The 19,736-nt window shown below is 54.3% G+C and overlaps 2 protein-coding genes across 2 annotated transcripts; one reads left to right on the forward strand and one right to left on the reverse strand.

Annotated features, from left to right (window-relative positions):
• Positions 1–39: 39 nt before the first annotated feature.
• On the reverse strand, positions 40–6,898 carry Mfsd12 (major facilitator superfamily domain containing 12). Its single transcript, XM_051177281.1, has 10 exons — positions 6,550–6,898; positions 4,084–4,294; positions 3,214–3,352; positions 2,952–3,137; positions 2,711–2,803; positions 2,525–2,617; positions 1,950–2,120; positions 1,776–1,870; positions 372–502; positions 40–264 (listed from the first exon to the last, which is right to left on the reverse strand). Exons 1-10 carry the CDS (start codon positions 6,836–6,838, stop codon positions 242–244), a joined length of 1,431 nt encoding a protein of 476 aa, XP_051033238.1. The 5' UTR covers positions 6,839–6,898; the 3' UTR covers positions 40–241.
• A 7,416-nt stretch (positions 6,899–14,314) lies between these two features.
• Positions 14,315–19,194, forward strand: Hmg20b (high mobility group 20B). The gene is made up of 10 exons (XM_051177306.1): positions 14,315–14,372; positions 14,595–14,650; positions 15,363–15,471; positions 15,737–15,940; positions 16,314–16,434; positions 16,631–16,677; positions 17,696–17,768; positions 18,105–18,320; positions 18,561–18,693; positions 18,772–19,194. Exons 2-10 carry the CDS (start codon positions 14,613–14,615, stop codon positions 18,782–18,784), a joined length of 954 nt encoding a protein of 317 aa, XP_051033263.1. The 5' UTR covers positions 14,315–14,372; positions 14,595–14,612; the 3' UTR covers positions 18,785–19,194.
• The last annotated feature ends 542 nt before the right edge of the window (positions 19,195–19,736 follow it).

Below are 19,736 nucleotides of genomic sequence, written 5' to 3' on the forward strand. Positions count from 1 at the left end.
TGACCGCGCTTTGTTTTTCCCCCGGTCCCCGAGGGCTGACCAAGATCTCAGCCTCCCCGCCCCTGCTCTGGGCTGCGTCCAAGTCCACAGTTTGGGCAGGGCACCCATGGGCCCCCAGGGCTCAGCGAGCGTAACCAGGTATCCCACCCACCCACACATCGTGCCCTCTGACCCCGAGCAAATAGGGGTCAGGACTAGGGTGTCTGCCTGGTCCTTCGTCGTGTTGCCCTGGGCAGCCAGGTCAGGGCCGGTCTCTGGGGTCCCCTGAAAATGAGGAGTAGGGTAGCGTTGGGAAGAGCAGGCCCCAGGTTGTACCCCACCCCAACCTGGAGCCTGCACCCAACACCCAAGCTGCAGTGATGGAGACTCACGGGTACGAATGCGAATGGGCCAGATGAGGAGGCTGCAGAGAGCCAGGGCTGCAGCCACACCTATGCCGCCAGTCACGGTCACCATCACCCAGTGGTAGAAGTCAACACAGGCCTTGCAGCACAGCTCGGAGCTAGGGGACAGAAGGCCAGCTGAGGGTCCTTGGGAATGGATGGCTGTAGTGTGCTCTGCGATATCCCTCTATGGCTCCTATCTGAAGTTCCAGGGGACCCTATGTCTGTACACTCTTCCCCACACACACACACACACACCCCACCCCCCACCCACCCACACACACACACCACACACACGCATGTATACCACACACACGCATATACACCACACACACACACCCCACCCCCACCCACACACACACGCACACACACCCCACACACGCACACCCACACACACGTACACCCACACACACGCACACCCACACACCCCCCCCACACACGCACATACACCACACACACGCACACCCACACACACGCACACACACACACACGTACACCTACACACCACACACACTCACACATCCTACACACGCACACCCACACACACGTACACCCACACACGTACACCCACACACACACACCCCCACACACACACCACACACACGCACACCCACACACACGTACACCCACACACGTACACCCACACACACACACACCCCCACACACACACCACACACACGCACACCCACACACACGCACACCCACACACACGTACACCTACACACCACACACTCACACATCCTACACACGCACACCCACACCCACGTACACCCACACACGTACACCCACACCCACACCCACACACACACCACACACACGCACACACCACACACACGCACACCCACACACACGTACACACACGCACACCCACACACACGTACACCTACACACCACACACACTCACACATCCCACACATGCACACACACCGCACACACGCACCCCCCACAGGTACACACACACTACACACACACCACACACACACACTAACACCCCCCCACACACACACCACACACACACATACACACATACGCCACATACATACACGCACACACCACACACGCACGCACACACACCACCTAGCAAAACTCCTGAACACACTTCAGGTTCTCAGAAACCCTCTGGGCCTCCTGCCTCACCTCGACTCCTGAGACTGCACCTTTCCATCCCCACACTCAATCCACTTCTACATCAGCCCTTAGGGAAGTGGCTGGCATTGTCCTGGGTGCTGGGTGGCCTAGGAACCCACACTGTTAGGGGCCCTAGTGGCTCTGTGTCTGCTGCAGCCTGGCCCTTAGCACTCAGCTCAAGAAAACTCAGTGTTTGTTGAATGAATATGTGGGGTCCAAAGAAAGGGATGTGTTGCTCTTCCAGTCTGAGGAGTATGAACTCACGGGCAGGGATGCAGGCTCTGCACAGCCATGACTGCCAGCCCATTGGCCACCTTATCCGAAAAGCTCATAGCACCATACACGAAGGCTCCACTGTGCTGGGGGACACACAGGAGGTCAGTGCCCAAGCCCAGGATCCAGACCATGGCCTCCCAAGGCTCCTTCCACCAGCCCTACCGTGTGTGGGCCAATGAGGTCAGCTGTCATGGCCAGTGAGGTGACAAGGATGGTGGCACAGCCTGCACCCAGCAGCACAGCTGCCCCATACACAGCCACGCCCAGCTTATCTACTAGGGCCACCCATGCTGCAAAGGCCAGGATCACCAGCAGCCCGGTGAAGTAGGTCATCTGGGAAGGAAGGAGACATAGCCTACATCAGGCCCACATTCCTGGGCACTCTGTGCCCTGTCTGGTCCTCAGCCCAAGGAAAGGCTCCATTAAAATGTGTCCTATTCCACACCCAGGATAGGCATTATTGTTCTAAGCCCAGTGCAGACATTACCAATTGGCTTTCTGTTCCACATCCAGGTTAGACATTTCTAATCAATTTTCCATTCTATATCCAGGCCAGGCAGCACTGACCACAGTCCATCAGGCTGGGACAGCCTGGAAGGTTCCAGGGTCCTGCAGCCTGAGGGTCAGAGAACCCTGCTGCCCAAAAGCCTGGATTGTGGGATTCAGGCCACTGTGTGACACCCAGGGCTGTGGGTCTGCCCTCACCCCTGCCCACCCCCACAGCACCTGTCACTCACGTTCCTCCCTATGCGCCTGTTGACCGGCTTCATGAGAAAGGAGGAGCAGAAGCCACTCACATACATCACCAGAGGGGTGGTAGCAATGAACCTCTGTGGAGGGAAAGGCAGCAGTGGTCCAGAGGGGTCTCCCAGGTGGGAGGAGCCCCGACCATCTCCACCCCACTGTCTACCACCCCATCCCACCTTGGGTAGGCTGAGAGAGTAGGTCAGGTACATGGCAATGTAGGTCTGAGACAGGTTCACAATGAGCCTCGTTGTCATGTACAGCATGCCCACCTGTGGGCAGATAAGCAGGGGGACAAGCCCAGGGGTCAGTGGGAGATGCAGTGCACTCTCACCAGTCAGGGATTTGGAGAACAAGCCGAGGGCTTCCACAGTGTCTGTTCTGGGTGGTTCTGGTGGGTGGGACTGGGTGTCTTCTCACCTGATAGAAAGCTGGTTCCCGAAGCCAATGCTTCCACAGCAGCAGTGGCCTGGCTGTGGGGGCCACCAGGGGGCTGTGCTCATCAGGCTCTGTACCCCGGGGCCAGGGCCGCCGCCCCTCCTTGGTACCCAAGTGGAAGAGCAGAGAGAAGACGGCTCCCACACCCACCACCATCAGGGCCAGGTTCTGAAAAGGACAGCAGGGTCAGCCATGGCTCCCACAGGCTTGGGGACCCTGGGGCGATCACGCAGCCCCAACTTACCCGAAACACAGGCATGTCTTGGACTCCCAACTCGTCACCTACACTGATGTCCTGCCCAGCATGGGAGGAGCCCTGCAGATGCAGCAGCAGCCACGCAGCGCCGTACACGGTGATGTTGGCCACCACAGTGAAAGCATACCTGTGGGTGAGGGTCAGGTCTAGCACAAGTAGAGTCCACAGAAACTGTGTCTGGTGCACAGCAAGTGTTCAATAAACGCAATAATGCCTATCAGAAATCCAGAATACCATCTAACTTGCCAAGCTGGTGGGCATGGTCACCAAGCCCGCATCCCACACTGCCACAGATCCACTGCAGAATAAAGGGGTTATGTGGAGACAATCAGGTCCTTGGCCACCTGAGGTTCCTTTGGGGGGTCCCTGGAGGGCCTGGCCTAATCTGGTGACCTTAGGACACTGGCCAGGGTCACAGACCACTCTGCCAGCCTTGGAATTGTCAAGTCAATGCCTCCAATACTAGAGCCATGTTTCAGGCTGGTGCACATCTGCCATCCTAGTTACTCTGGAGGTTGAGGCCAGGGATCACAAGTTCAAGGTCAGCCTGAGAAACTTAGTAAGAAAGTCACATTTTTTTATTAAAAATATGAGCCAGGTGGTGGTGGCACACACCTTTAGTCCCAGCATGCAAGAGGCAGAGGCAGGGGAATCTCTGAGTTTGAGGACAGCTTGGTCTACAGAATGAGTTCCAGGACAGCCAGGGCTACACAGAGAAATCCCATCACAAAACAAAAAAACAAAAAAAGAGGAAAGAAAAAAGTGTGCCTGGCACTCAACTTTTATACAGCTGTAGCTGACAGGTAAGGAATTCCCCATGGATGCCTAGCTAGGTGACCATCCCCAACCCTGACGTACCTAAGGGCTGTGAGTTCCACCTTCTCATGGTCACTGGTCACCAGCTCTGGGATGAGACTCAGGTGGGCAATCTGGGTGGCAGCCCAGCCAAACTGGAAGATGACGATGAAGGGTCCATAATAGAGCAGGGCAGCCCACTCAGGGGTGGCCTCCCCGCAGCCAAGGCACGGGCTGAAGATGAACGGGAAGGACAGCAGTACACAGACGGTGCCTGTGAGGGCAGAGGGGAGACATGGAGGCTGAGGTGGCAACAGGGGCAGGCAAACAGAACGGCCAGGCTCCGGCCTCCACTCTCCACTCGGATGGAGAAACTGAGGCACATAGCAAGAGCCAGGGGTCTTCCTGATGTGGCAAGTGGCCTGTGACTAGAACGGAGGAAGGACAGGAAGAGCCTGCCACTGTCCGGGACACACTGGGTGCCCCATCCTGCTCCATGCCCTCGGCTAATGAATCCAAAATCCTCCCCTTCCCACCCATCCTAACCCGGCTCTGTCCTGCCTGCCCCCAGGCCTTCCCACTGCTGCCCCAAGCACCCTCGCCTCACCTCCCACCACAGTCTCCATCCTGCGGGGTTCTCACACCACACCCAGGGGATCCCACTGTGTGAACTGCTAACCCACCCACAGAATCCCTGGGGCTGGCACAGGTGCCCCCCAGTGTGTTTTAGACACTCAGGCCACTGGGGACACCAAGTCCCAAGTGGGTTAGTAACAGGTCTCTCTGCAGTCCAGAGGGAGGCATCATCACTCTGGAGCCCAGGCTGGCCTTGAACTCCTGATTTTCTGTCTCAGCCTCCAGAGGGCTGGGATTAAAGGCATGTGCCACCACTGCCCAGCCCCTTCACACATTTTTTTTTAAGTAGATAAACTTGAACTTGAGGTGCTGTGAGACCCCAGAAAGGATTCTGAGCTTTGTTCCTCTGTCTGACACTGGGTTTCCAACTTCCCCTTCTTGCCCAGAGATGACCTCACCATCCCATGTATCTTGGATTAAGAAATTAAACCAACCCTCAGGAGGGGACCAGAGCAGATGCCTAGGGACTGCCCCAGGGGGCCATGTGGCCTCTGGACTGTCCCATGACCACACCACACCCTGCTCTTCCTGGGGCCTGGTTAACCATTGGCCCAGCTAGGCTTGCGCTGGTCAACTGCAGGTGGAGGGCTTGACCTCTCTGGTCTTGGTTAACCTAAGAGTTCTTGTTTGGTTCTGAGACCCAAAGCAGGAGAAATCTCAGGTTTAAGGAGTTCATCTGCCAGGTGTGGTGGTGTGTGCTGCTGCTATTCTCTGAGTCTGTGGCCAGCCTGGGCTACAGAGTGAGTTCAGGCCAGTTAGAGTGGCAGGCAGCACAGAGAACCTGCCTCACCAGGTCGGAGCCTCTCCAGTCTGCCCCAATGTGATGGGGCTCTGGGGTCCTTTCCTGACCTTCGGCCACCCACCCATGCCCAGGCGCAGGCTCGGGCCTTGGCATGGCCGAGCTGGCCCTGGGTCTCTATGCAAACAGGATCCCTTTTGAGTATTTTTTTTTTTTTTTTGAAACCAGATCTCACTAAGTAGTTATTCCCCTGACTCAGCTTCTGAATATGACAGGTGTCCAGGCTGTGCCTTGAATGCCCACACTAGGCTACCACTGTTCTTCTCTTGTCCTGGAATCTTTTTGGCTCCACACTTTAGAACAATCTTGAGAAACTAGAAAAACCCAGCCAGCGCCCAGTCTGGATCTGCTGCTCAGCAAGCCTGAGGCCACTGCTCCTTCTCACAAAAAAATGTCACCAAGGGGCAGGGCTGTGGCTCGGCAACCACCACCCCGGGGCAGGGCTTGACTTCTGGAACAGGCTCTGCAACCACTACCCCAGGTGTAGGGCCGGAGCCTTCAGAACAGCTCGCTGGATTTCCAGGGTCAACTTTCCGAATGTCCACACCAAACGCAGGCAGAAGGGGACCCCAGGCTGGGCCACCACAGACAGGGCAGGAGGAGTGAAAGGCAGGCGGCCGTGGGGTGGGACAGGAGGCCGGCAGGTAGATAGAGGGAGCAGGCTAGACCACTAGACAGTCAGGGAAAGGAAGGACATGGCCGAAGAGAACACACTGGGAGAACAGACTCCGGGAAAGTGAGAGGGAGAAAGCCCCGACATGGCAGTCAAGAGGGAGGACGGACAGACGGACAGAGGATGATAGTCGGTGTGGGAGCGGGAGTCCTGAGGCGACAGTCAGAGAGGGGGAGGGTCCCAGTGGGGGTAGAGAACGGAACATTGGGTTACTGTCAGAGGGAGGAGGACCATGACACAGGATGGTAGTCAGCAGGGAGGACGGAGACACTGGGTGGCAACCAATAGGGCAGACACTGGGTGAGTCAGAGGAGGGAGGACGGGCACAAGGTGACAGTCAAAGGTGGGGGACAGCCCCAGGTGACAGTCGGGGTGGAGGAGGGCCAGGGTGACAGCTGGGGTGGATGTGGGGACGACTCACCCGCCAGGTGCCAGGCCTTGCGGGGCCCGCAGCGCGCGCAGGCGGCGCGGTCGGCCTCGTAGCCCACGAGCGGCGTACAGAGCCCGTCGGCCGCCTGGCCGAGCAGCAGCAGCAGCCCGGCGCCCCGCGAGCTGTAGCCACGCACTGAGTGCAGGAACAGCAGCAGGTAGGTAAACCACATGCCCGCGCACAGGTCGTTGAGGAAGTGGCCGACTGCGAAGCTCAGACGCGCGGCGAGGGATAGCGTCCGCGGCGGACCGGGGCCCGCGTCGCCCGACGGAGGCGACATCGCGACCGCAGACCCCACCGCACCGCACAGCTGCCCCGCGTCGCGCCGCGCGCCTATGCGGCCGCCACTCCCTGAAGCCGCCCCAATGGGGCGGAGCCGCGGAGCAAAGACTACGCCCGCCAATCAGAGACGCGCACCTCAGCAGGATGCCCAATCAGCAAGTAGGGGCGGGTCCTCAGCGCGCCGCACTCCGCGGCCCTAACGCCTCACTGTCCGTGTCCGGTTTTCATCATCGCAGTTTGTTTCTCTTTTATTTTCTTCGTGTTTTTATTTCTTTGACTAAAAAAAAAAAATTGTTTGTTTTTCTAACACAGGGTCTCTTGCAGCCCAGATGGCCTTGACATCCCTGTATAATAGAAGATAACTTTGAGCTCTGTATCCTCCTGTCTCCACCAAATTTATCTATTCAAACTGAAAACTTTTTGTTTTGAGACAGGATCTCACGTCGCCAAGGCTAGCCTCAAACTCATTGTGCAGCTGAGGATGACCCTGAACTCCTGATCCTTGTACCTCCCTTTCTGGTCGCTGGGATTGTACCCACACGCTGGACCTTTTCTATCTTTCTGTTTTGAGACAGGGTCCCGTTAGTTGCCCAAGCTAGCCCTGAAATCCCTCTACAACCGAGAATGGTCTTCAACTCTCACTCCTCCAACCTCAGCCTAATGAGTTGATGGGATTTCAGGCCTGGCTTAGGGAATAGAGCCTGAGCTGTTGTCTGCTACCCACCCACGCCTTGGGCCCCAGCCAGTTTGCAGCTGGAGACCAGGGTTCCCTGCTGAAAGGATCAGAATGAGAACACAAGTGGGTGATCCCATAAACCTCCAGAGAATCACAGTGAGGCGCTTGGGAGACATATTAGTACTAATTAATTATTAATTATAGATAATAGCTGGGTGGAAAGTTGTAACACCGGCTAGGCTTTAATGAGGGCTGCTGGTGCCAGGCACCCCACGTGCCAGATGCCAGGGTTTCCCTCCTACGTACTGGGTGGTTCTGAGAAACACACTCGAAGAAAAGGGAAGCCAGGCCTCTGTGGTGACTCAGGGACCCCCACACTCCAGGCCCACACCACACGTCAGTGGGACAAGTGTCTTCCATTGCCTCCTCTTGACATTTTATTCCTTTTTTTCCTTCCCCCAGGCTGGCCTCAAGCTTGGCTATGTAACTGAGGCTGACCTTGACCTCAGAGCCAGCGTGCACAGTCTCTTCTCTTAGGGTTTGTGTGGAGCTCAGGCTGAAAACCACCCCACCCATTGAACTACAGCCCCAACACCTGTTTTATTTTTAAAGGAAGGGTCTCACACATAGCCCAGTCTGGCCTGGACCTCAGCTCCTGATGCTGGGATGTGTCTCCATTACCATACAGAGCCTTTCTCTAGGGGCATTTAGAGATATACAGCCTGGTTGTGAACCCCCAGTCCCAAATGAGACTGCTCCCTTCTTTGCCTAAGAGCCTCCATGCTCCCAACAATATATGTCAAAAGTGACCAAAGACATCATGGCCACTATTTTAATTCCAGCACTCCAGAGGCAGAGGCAGAGACAGAGGCAGGTGGATCTGTGAGTTTGAGGCCAGCCTGGTCTAGAGAGTGAGTTCCAAGACATCAGGGGCTACACAGACAAACCCTGTCTCAAATAAATAGATAAATAAAGCCTTCCATTCCAGTTCTAGAGAGGTGGAGGCAGGAGGGGGTGTTCCTCTGGGGAGGTGACCTGGCCTGGGCTGGACAGCAGATAACAGGCAGCTCTATAGCTCTTGGCCTGAGGGGATGGAAAGATAGGGAGCCAGCAATAGGGTGACTTTTTTCACTCCACTGGCCAGCCTCTCTCAGAGAATGTCCACCTCAGGTTGGCATGTAATTCTCAGTGCTTGACCCAAACTTCACAGATGTGGTCACTGGCTGGAGTGCAGGAACCTGGACACAGACAACTAGGACTGAACGTTGAGTGACTGTTTAACTGCTGATACCTGGGTTTTAATTTCTATTCCTGTCCTTTTCATTAACCCAGTCCTCAGACATCCTAGAGGCCTCTATTTGCTGACAAGGTCTCCTGCAGTAACCCAGGTTGGCCATTGGCCTCAGACTCCCTCTGTATCCCAGGAACTTCTGGCCTCCTGAATGCTGGGATGAAAGAAGGCCTTAGCTACCAGGTGCTGGAGACAGAACCCAAGGCTTAAGCTGGGACAACTCTACCTACTGAGCCCTGGCACCGGCCTCAGGCTGGCCTATAACTCTCTTCATAACCAAGACAGACCTTGGCCTTCTGCCCCTCCTGCCCCTCCATCAAGTGCTGGGATGACTGGCCTGGGTCAATGCACTCATCTCCTACAGCCTCCTGGAGCTGAATCAGCGGCAATGGGGGAGGGTGTCTCTGGGTTTCTTGGTATTTTGAATTCAGCTCAGATTTCCTGGTCCCAACTCTCCATCCCACCTCCTCCCTTGTTCCTTCCCGGTTGGAGATACCATCAGGAAACTGGTCCAGGGGCATGTTGAAAACTGAGTCACAGTGAGGACATTGGAGCGCTGTGGCAGGTTTGAGAGCAGGGCCTTCTGGGCCAGACAGGATCAAAGCTGGACTACCCCCAGGATGTGGGATCTCCACCCAGCGGAGACAATGCTAGATAAAGAGCCCAACAGAGGAGGGGGAATGGGTTTCTTCTAAATTCGTCATGAATGGAAAGGCTTTGGAATCGGGCAAAGGTCAAAAAAGACCAGTTAACAGGAAGGTTAACAGGAAGGACTCATTGCCTGGACCCTCAGGGTGGGGCACATGGGCTAGGAGTCCAAACAGATCCTGACAGCCTTTGATGTCCCTCCAGCGTCCGGCAGCCCTGGACGCCAAGCCCACGCTTCCATCTATCCACCGGGCATCAGATATCCTGGTGGCTGGAGTCCAGCCTTGGGGTTTGGGGGAAGCAGCTTTGATGCAGTGAGGTCCACTGCTTACCGGCGGCGGTGCAGGGGATTTCTGAGTCTGAGAATAATATTCTGAGATCGGAGGATGCCTGGAAGAGAAGGATAGATGTCAGGGCAAGCCAACAGGTCTCAGTTTCCCTCGGTGTTCAACAAGGAAGAGAGCAGACTAGTGTGCCAAAGTGCTGGCGGCTGGGGGCTGGAGGCTGGAGAGATGACTCAGTGGTTAAGAGCACCAGCTGCTCTTCCGGAGAACCTGGGTTCAATTCCCAGCACACACATGGCAGCTCACAAGTGTCTGGAACTCTAGTTCCAGGGGACCTGAAACCTATGGCAAAAACACCAAAGCACATATAAAGTTAAATAAAAAGTTTAAAAAAAAAAAACGTGCTGGAGTCTTGGTCTGGCAACATGTTTATTTAGTTTTGGTTTATTCATTTAGTTACTTTTGGTTTTTTGAGACAGGGTTTCCCTATGTAGCTCTGGCTATCCTAGAACTCACTCAGTAGACCAAGCTGTTTGCCTCTGCCTCCCAAGTGCTGTGATTGGTGTAGCCCTCTTCCAGGTTTTAAGAAGCCATTATTTGTTTGGTTTAATAAACTAGTAGGGCTGGAACCTAGGGCCTTCAGCTTGCAAAGAGCTCTGTCCCCAGGCCTCACATTAAGAGTTTAACAGGAAGCCAGGCATTGGTGGTGTACACCTTTAACCCCAGCACTCAGGAGGCAGAGGTAGGCAGATCTCTGTGAGTTCGAGGCCAGCCTGGTCTACAGAGGAAGTTCCAGGACAGCCTCCAAAACAATATAGAGAAACTCTGCCTGGGGGGCGGAGTTTAACGGGGGGAGGGGGGCACAGGAGGATGCAAGCTCAGTGTCAGCCCAGGTCGTCAGGGATTTGTGTTATATGGGTTGGTCAAACAGAGACGGTTGCTCCAGAATGTACTTTTAGGCTCTCTGGCATCAGAAAGGAACAGTTTCTGTGAACTGCATCTCGGACCTCTGTTCAGAAACATATTTATTGGTTGTACACAAAGGTTGTGTTTGGGACACAAGAAATTCCTATTGTTGTGTACTGTGTGCAATACCCAATCATTAAAGACCTCCAAAGTGTGCCTGGATAGTCCTGTGACCACAGTCATACAACACATGGAAAATCTCCTCAGAAAAACTCAATAAATCATAGAAAAGGCCAGGTAATGGTTGTATATTCCTTTAACCCCAGCACTCAGGAGGCAGAGGCAGGTGGATCTCTGAGTTCAAGGCCAGCCTGGTCTATAGTGTGAGTTCCAGAGCAGGTTCCAAAGCTACACAGAAAAACCCTATCCCGAAAAACAAACAAACAAAAAGTCATAGAAAACAACCACAGTTCTCTATCATGATTTCTTCTAAGTCTAGGTACCTTCAACAAACACATACATTCACCTGTTACCCAGTGAGAAACAACTGTAACATTCTAATGTTTACCTCAGATACAATGACTTCTAGATTCCCACTACACCGAGTAATTTAGTGACCTGGAATCAAATTTAAAAAAAAAAAAAAAGAGCGGAAGTACACCAGTAATTCCATCACCTTTTGAAGCAAGTGGATCTCAGTGAGTTCCAGGACAGCCAGGTCTACACAGTGAGGCACTGTCTTAAAAAGGTTTAAGTTTAAAAGCAACAGGAAAGAGAGGTCTGGGTATGGCTCAGACCCCCTGGAATCCCCCAGTGAGGGGCTGGGTGCATGGCTTATGGGTAGAAAGCCTGCTTAGTCTCAGCAAGGTCCTGAGTTTCATTCCCAACAAAAACAAAAATAGAAAATGTAGAACAGACATTCGGACACATCTGTTATTGAGAATGAAGGACGGAACAGCTCCCCATACCCACAGCTGATGACCTCTGTGCTTCACAGGTGACTTAGAAACACTATAGACTCACACCTGAGTCTGAGTTATCTTTTACTTATTTTGTAATTATTTTTGAGAGGTTCTCACTATTGTCACAGGCTGGACTGGAACTCACAGAGATCCCACACACATACACTCCAGAGAGCTGGGGTTGAAGACAGGAGCCTCCATTGAAATCAAGCTCACACCAGCTCTGAAGGCTGAAAGCTCTGTGCAGGGTGATGTCCAGTCTCCCTCCTCCCTTCCTGATCCTGAGCCCAGGGGTCTCCTCTGGTAGAAGCCTGCCTCTACCCTGTCTGTGTTCTGACCTCACAGCTGCCTTCCAGTGTCTCCAAGCAATGCATACCACCACTGTCACAGGAAGCTCAAAGTTGGTCAAGCTCAACCTTGTTTTAAGACGTACATTCTGAACTGCTTTCCCCTTGGTGGGGGAGAGGGACTCAGAATTCTCCAACCTGTGAGTCTGAAGGAGTCACTCGCACCTGCCATTAAGGCAGAAGTATAAACACATGCCTGCATCTGTGCACATCTGTGTGGTCCCATAGAAACATGACATAATCACCATGTGTCTAATGAGTCACCTGCACTGGGATTAGTCTGAAGTTAACCCATCACAGGATTTGTGGTTCAAGACCCCAGCACATGGTGTAAATGCCCTAACCTCACCCCAGCTCATCATTGTGGAATTCTGGACAGGGCTCCACTCTGACCACGCCCCCAGCCCTCCGTGCGAATATGGGGTATCAAACTGGAAAAGCAGTATGTGATTTATGCTTTTCTTTTCTTCCCCCCCCCCAGACAGGTTTCTCTGTGTAGCTTTGGAGGCTGTCCAGGAACTCATTCTGTAGACCAGGCTGGCCTCGAACTTACAGAGATCTGCTTGCCTCTATCTTCCTAGTGCTGAGATTAAAGTTGTGTGCCACCACTACCTGGCATGATTTATGTTTTTAAAAAAACTTCAGGCCTTTCTGGGTTTTTGTTTGTTGTTTTTGTTTTGTTGCTGCTGCTGCTGCTACTGTTTTTCCAGACAGGGTTTCTCTGTATTGTTTTAGAGCCTGTCCTGGAACTCTCTGTAAACCAGGCTGGCCTCAAATTCATAGGTCCCTCCTGCCTCTGCCTCCCGAGTGCTGGTTTTGTGTGTGTGTGTGTGTGTGTGTGTGTGTGTGTGTGTGTGTGTTTAAGATTGACCTTTTTGTGTGTGTGTGTTTACCAGTATTTTTTCCATATGTTCTTGCCTCATGTCCAGGAAGGTCAAAAGAGAGATAACTCTGGGACTGGAGTTACAGATGTCTTTTTAGCAGAAAAGTGGTGCTGGGAATCTAACCCTAGTCCTCTGCAAGAGAAATCGGCACTCTGAGCCACAGAACCCACTCTCCAATCCTCTTCAGTTTGTGTTTGTGGAAGTTACAGAAGACTAGAGTGAAAAATCACATTTGGCAACCGAGATATATAACATCCTTTGTCTTTTCTAATCAAATAAAAATTCTTGGATTCCTCCTCTGCAAGCCCCTTTACAAGCTGAGTCATCTCATCAGCCTACCTTCCTTTAAAATGCTGTTTCTGGAAATGCTCCCAATGCAGCCTCTATCCCAGATCTAGGCGTCTGTTGAGTAGCCTTCCAGCCTGTTAGTCCTGCTATGGTTTAATGTACTTTCATTCAGAGAGTAAAATCAAAGGGAAGGAAAAATCAGTGACCTAAGGTCAGGGAATACAAGACCATCTCCCCAGTCTCTTTTTATAAAGCATTGGATCATTTGTTTTATTGTGTGAGGCAGGGTTGCACACATCACAGCATAAGGTGGAGCTCAGAGGACAACTTGAGGGAGTTGGTTCTTTCTCTGTGTAGCGCTGACTGTCCTGGAACTCGATCTGTAGACCAGGGTGGCCTCGAACTCAGAGATCCGCCTGCCTCTGTCTCCCAAGTTCTGAGCTTAAAAGTGTACGCTTTTTTAAGAACAATTTATTCATCTTATTTTATGGGCATTAATGTTTTGTCTGAACGTATGTCTATGTGAGGGCATCAGAACCTCTGAAACTGGAGTTACAAACAGTTGTGAGCTGCCATGTGGTTACTGGGAATTGAATTCAGGTCCTCTGGAAGAGCAGTCTGTACTACTCTTAACCAGTGAGCCATCTCTCCCCCTTATTATTTTATTTATTTGCTCCCTCTCCCATTCGAACTTTCCACCTTGTTAGTTCCAAACTCATGTTGTCCACTAGATGGCAGGCTTCTTCAAGTGCTGTGCCATCTCACCAGCCTTATTTTTTTTTCAACGTAATAAGAAAAAGTGCACCTTTCCCTACTGCAGAAGGCTGCGTCTTTGGAACTTAACTCCTTCCTCGGAAACATACTAAGAACATTTCCCCTGAGGAGGACTCTAGTACTCATCTCCACACCCGAGCTCCCTTGTCAGAATAGGGTCTACTGGCCCTTTAAGAAGCTCCGCCCCATAGCTAGCAGCCAATCGCCTCCGATTGGTCCCGAGCGCGTCCGAGCGCAGCCGAACTTGACGCACCCGCCCGCAACCTGTCCGACGCACCTCCCACGCGGCTCCGCAGCTTTTTAGCCAATCACCGTCGGGCGCGCCGAGATAATCTGCATGACCTCGCCCCCTCGTGGAGCTATTGGCCAATTGGAGCGCTTGTTCTGCCTTCATTAGCATATGGGAGGGGCGGCCGCGGGCGCTTGGTTGGAGCGTCGCCGCATCCCAGGTCCCGGCAAAGTTTTTTCGGAGGTGAAAAGAGCCGGGAAGTCGGGGCCTGCGTGGGGCGGGGGCTGCGGGGCGCGGGGCGCGGCCTCCGGACTCGATCTCCCAACAAAGGATCTCGGGGCATCTCGCCAGAGGACCTGCCCGCCCCGGGATCCCCCTCCACTACCGGGGAGTCTTGGGCACCGGCCTGGAGTTCCCATCGGGGTGGCGGGCAGGACCCCTGACCTCTGCCGGCCTCCGTTCCAGGTCCCGCCCAGAAAGGCCATGTCCCACGGCCCCCGGCAGCCAGGCGGGGCCACCGCGTGAGTGCGCCTCCCCCAGCCTGTCCCCTCCATGGGTACCCCTGGACATGCACTGTCCCCATCCTTGGGTACCTGTAGACACCCTGGGTACCCCCTGCCTGTACCCCTCAAACCCATGGACATACCCCGTCCCCACCCCCGGGTGGGTATTCCTGGAAATGCCCTTTCCCCACTCCCACGTAACTCTAGATATGCCCTATCCCCAACTCAGGGTACCCCAGATATGGCATGTCTCAACTCAAAGTACTCCTGGACATGCACTTTCCCCCACCCTGGGGTACCCCTGGACAGGCCCTGTTCCCACCCTCCTGTACATTTGAGCATGCTCTGTTGTTACCCTGGGTACCCGTTTTAGGAACCCCTGGTGCCGTGTTGTCCCTGCCCTGTCTACCTTATCCCCTCCTGGGACCTCTGGCCATGTCCTGTCACTATTTGGAAACTTTTGTCTCTAGGGTCTGTCTGTACTCCCCCCAGAATTGCTAGGGCACCCTATGGTCTCCTACCTCACCCTGCTCCCAGGTTCTAGGACGGCCCACACCGTCTGTCCCCAGCTGGAAATCCTAAGACTAATTCCTACATGGTCTGTTATGACGTTGGGTCCCCACTCCCCCCCTTTCCCGGGTTTTCTGTGATCTTCAACCATAAGGTGAAGATGAGATACGAGGGAATGCTTCTGACATGGGGAATGATCCTGGTTTCCCATGTCCCCAAGGCCTGCTGGAGGCAAGACCCCGGGCCAGCACGGGGCCTTCGTAGTGACTGTCAAACAGGAGCGCAGCGAGGGTCCCCGTGTGGGAGAGAAGGGGTCCCAAGAGGAGGAGGTGAGTCACCGCCTGAAAGCCTCGTCCCTGATTTGTCATCATCACACCCACTGCCTAGCTAAAGGCCACGTCCTAGCCTATCCTTCAGTGGCTTCCGCTACACCCCTGGCAGGCTCAGTCTTGGCCCAGCACCCCTTCTTTTGCCTCTGCAGAGTTCTGACCCTTGACTTGCAGCCCTATCCCTGAGCTAGACCCCGCCCACACGGCCTAGGGCCACGCCCACATGACCCAGGGCTCCTCCCAAGGACACAACCCCCTGTTGCAGCCAGTGAAGAAGAGAGGCTGGCCCAAAGGCAAGAAGAGAAAGAAGATTCTCCCCAATGGGCCCAAGGCCCCTGTCACGGGCTATGTTCGCTTTCTGAATGAGCGGCGGGAGCAAATTCGCACTCGCCACCCGGACCTGCCCTTTCCGGAGATCACCAAGATGCTGGGCGCCGAGTGGAGCAAGCTGCAGCCAGCAGAGAAGCAGGTGGGGACGGGAGGAGATGGGAGACATAGACAGGAGGGTCCCAGGGCTCCCGGCATGCCTCATGGGTAAGCTTTAGGTTCAGTGAGAGACCCGGCCTCAGAGAACAAGGTGGAGGAGAGTGATACATGCAAGCCACATAAATTTAAAGAAACATAACACGAGCCACACACCAGCCATCACCTATTGTACATGGAAGCTCAGGGGGCAGAAAGAGTGGAGGAGAAAATGCCAGACATTGGTTAGACTCTGAGTTTGAGGAAGAGAGGGAAGGAGGCAGCTACAGATGGCTCGGTGCAGGGGAGGCAGAGTCCTGGCCCTGGCTGCCTGCCTTCCTCTGGGATGGCCCTACTTTGTGGGTGCTGTCCCCCTCCAGCGGTACCTGGATGAGGCAGAGAAGGAGAAACAGCAGTACTTGAAGGAGCTGTGGGCATACCAGCAGTCGGAGGCCTATAAGGTCTGTACGGAGAAGATCCAAGAAAACAAAATTAAAAAAGGTGAGTAGGACTTGGGCCTGTGATGAGGAGCCCAGCACAACACCCTCCAAACCCAACAGGCACAAGCACACAGGTTTACCTCGGATCAGGACAGGGTCACAGATCTTGACCCTGGCTTGGGAGGGGACAGGCCTACCTGAGAGGATGGGAGGCTTCCTGGAATCCTGGCTGATCCACCCTCCTCCCTTCCCACCAGAGGACTCCGGCACTGGGCTCATGAACACACTTCTGAATGGGCACAAGGTAAGGGTCTCTCTGGCCAGAAGTATGGAGAGAAGACATAGATGTTTCAAGCTAGTGAGGACCATGTTCAGAGGAGGAAGTGAGCATGACCGCTTCTAGTCAAGATGAGCGTCATTGTCAGAGGCAAGATCACTGTGAGGGTGCAGCAACCCTGGGGTGGGGTGTGGCTTAGTGGTGAAATTGTGACCCATCAACACACACACACATCAATTGAAGATTGAAGTTTTTTTTTTTTTTTTTTTTTTTCACTTCATGCAGCTCAGGCTAGCTTTAAACTGTGTGGCTGAGGATGGCCTTGAACTCCCAATCTTTCTGGCTCAGTTCTTCCAGTTCAGGGATGACAGGCAAAGTGGTGCATCCCAGAGCTTTGTGCTGGGTGAGTGCTCCATACACTGAGCTTCAGCCTTTCCTGTGTTTGGCTGTTGCTGAGGTGGGTATGGTGGTGGCTCATGCCTCTGCTCTTACCACTTGGCAGCTTATGGTAGGAGGATTGTGGCAGGGTTGAAGCCAGCCTGAAACAGAGTAAGACCCTGTGTCAAAACACGAGCCCATTGGTGGGTGGTGGCACACACCTTTAATCCCAGCATGAGTAGGCAGAGGCAAATGATCTCTGAGTTCCAGGACAGCCAGGGCTACAGAGAGACCCTGTCTCAAAAAACAAAAGAACCATAAACATGACAGGAAAACAGCCAACCACAAGAGTAAATCTATACATAGAGTGCTTGTTTGGTATGTAGGAAACCCTGGCTTCAGCCCGGTGTGGCTCAGGGTTAAGAGCACCTGCAGCTCTGCAGAAGCCTAGTGTTCAATTTGGAGCACCCACATGGCTGTTCACAGCCAGCTCTGGGGTGTCTGCTGCTCTCTTCTGGCCACGATGGGCACTGCATGCATATGGCATACATAGACACAAATGAAAAAATAAAAATAAAAGCAGGCTGCACTGCCAAGAAGAGTGGCCCAGGAGACCCTCCCAGGTACCAGAGAAGTGGGTCCCCACTAAACTCATTGCCATGTCCAGGGTGTGGACTGTGATGGCTTTTCCACCTTTGATGTCCCCATCTTCACTGAAGAGTTTTTGGACCAAAACAAAGGTGAGATTTTTGGCAGGTACTAGTGCCTTGTTGGAGGAAGTGGAGACAGGATCAGGACTGGAGCAGGGATGGGGCCAGGAATGGGGGGATGGGCTCGGGTGAGGGAGTTGGGGCCAGGGCTGGAAGGAGGATAGGATCAGGGCTAATGGAGTTAAGGGCTGGAGGGGGCAATGGGGCCAGAGATGGGAGGGATGGGGTCAGAGGTGAGGCCAGGGATGGAAGGGAATGGCGCCAGAGATGGAGAGGTTAGGTCAGTAATGGAGTGGGTATAGCGCGCCCTCCGGGACAGCGTGGTAGTCCCCGGGGCAGCCCTGAGCTCTGACTCCCGTCTCCTAGCACGCGAGGCGGAGTTGCGGCGTCTGCGGAAGATGAACGTGGCCTTCGAGGAGCAGAATGCGGTGCTGCAGCGCCACACGCAGAGTATGAGCTGCGCGCGTGAGCGTCTGGAGCAGGAGCTGGCGCTGGAGGAGCGGCGCACGCTAGCGCTGCAGCAGCAACTACAGGCTGTGAGGCAGGCGCTCACCTCCAGCTTCGCCTCGCTTCCGGTGCCCGGTGCGCGACCCCCCCTACACAGCCCAGGGTCCGCCCATCCGCCGCGTGCAGACCCCGCCCACAGAGCTAGGCTTCTTTTGGGGCTCCGCACGTCAATTTCTCTGGCCACGCCCAGCACTTGCTCCACCCACAGCATCTGTCCCAATGTCCCGCCCGCAGAACCCGCTTTCTCTGTGCGTTCGGGTCCGCCCCATCCTTTACCAAGACAGTGCTCGCCCTCACCGACCCTCTGACCCGCAGGCACCGGAGAGACGCCTACTCTCGGGACGCTGGACTTCTACATGGCACGGCTGCACGGAGCCATCGAGCGCGACCCCGCTCAGCATGAGAGGCTGATCACACGTGTCAAGGAGATCCTGGCGCGGGTGGCCAGGTGCGGGGGTGGGCTGAGTGGGGCGGGGTGTAGGGAATGCACGGCTCTCTGCCTCACTGTCTCCCTTGTATCCCACAGCGAGCACCTGTAACAAACAGGCCTCTAGAACGGGAGATGGCCCTCTCCACCCACCCAGGAGAAAGCTGGGGGTCCCGATGGGGCCACACCCGGTGCTGCACCTTGGGGTCTCCAGATACTACCCCTCCCATGAAATCTCAACCGCATCCCTTTAGCTTGGAACCCTAAGCTCCCAGGTCACAGAACCCGAGACCTACCTCCCTTGCAGGAAGGGTCACACAACAGTGGGAGAGGAACAGAGGAGTCAGTCACTCGACTTGGACACACTCCTGGTGCAGAGCATGACCCCAGGGTGCTCACTACGGGACCCGGAACTCAATGCATAGGCACTGGGTGACATGGCGCAGCCAGGGGAGGCTGCAGTACAATCCCCCTGCCCAGTGCCTTCCATCACTCAATCCGAACTTTTGAATAAGTGTTAAATAAAATAAGTGGGGTTTGCACTCAAGTTAATTTTTGCAGCTTTGGGGGAGTGGACTCAGCTCTATCACCATGGTTCTTCAGCTTCGGTGGCCCCGCCTGCCCTCCTACTTCTGGTAGAGGGTCTCAGATCCTTCACCACCCTAACACCAGGTGGGAAAACTAAGACAGAGTGGGGCTGAGGTCTCCAATCGACTAGTCCCTCCTGAGGGTCCTCTGTGGGTCTGCGGGTAGGGTTGGGCTGGCCACTCTGTTCATCCAACCCAGTCCAGCCCATCTCGTCAGGAATCTGTTTTAGCCTGTAGAAAACAGTGAATTTCACTGAGTCTTCCAGCTGTAAGCTCTGTCTAGTTACAGAACATTCCTCAGAAGAAGCCCTCACTTCATGATCCTTTACTCTGCCGGGACTGCAGCCTCCTGCACCCATCACCACATCCAGTGTTTAGATTCACCTGGACATTTTCTGTCACAGAGGTTACACTGTGTAGCTTTTTATGTCTGGTTTGCTCACTGAGCACCAGAAGCCTGTCGGAATACTGTAGGGC

This window comes from Phodopus roborovskii, unplaced genomic scaffold (genome assembly GCF_943737965.1).
Source record: "Phodopus roborovskii unplaced genomic scaffold, PHOROB, whole genome shotgun sequence".
In the NCBI taxonomy this organism is placed as follows: domain Eukaryota; kingdom Metazoa; phylum Chordata; class Mammalia; order Rodentia; family Cricetidae; genus Phodopus; species Phodopus roborovskii.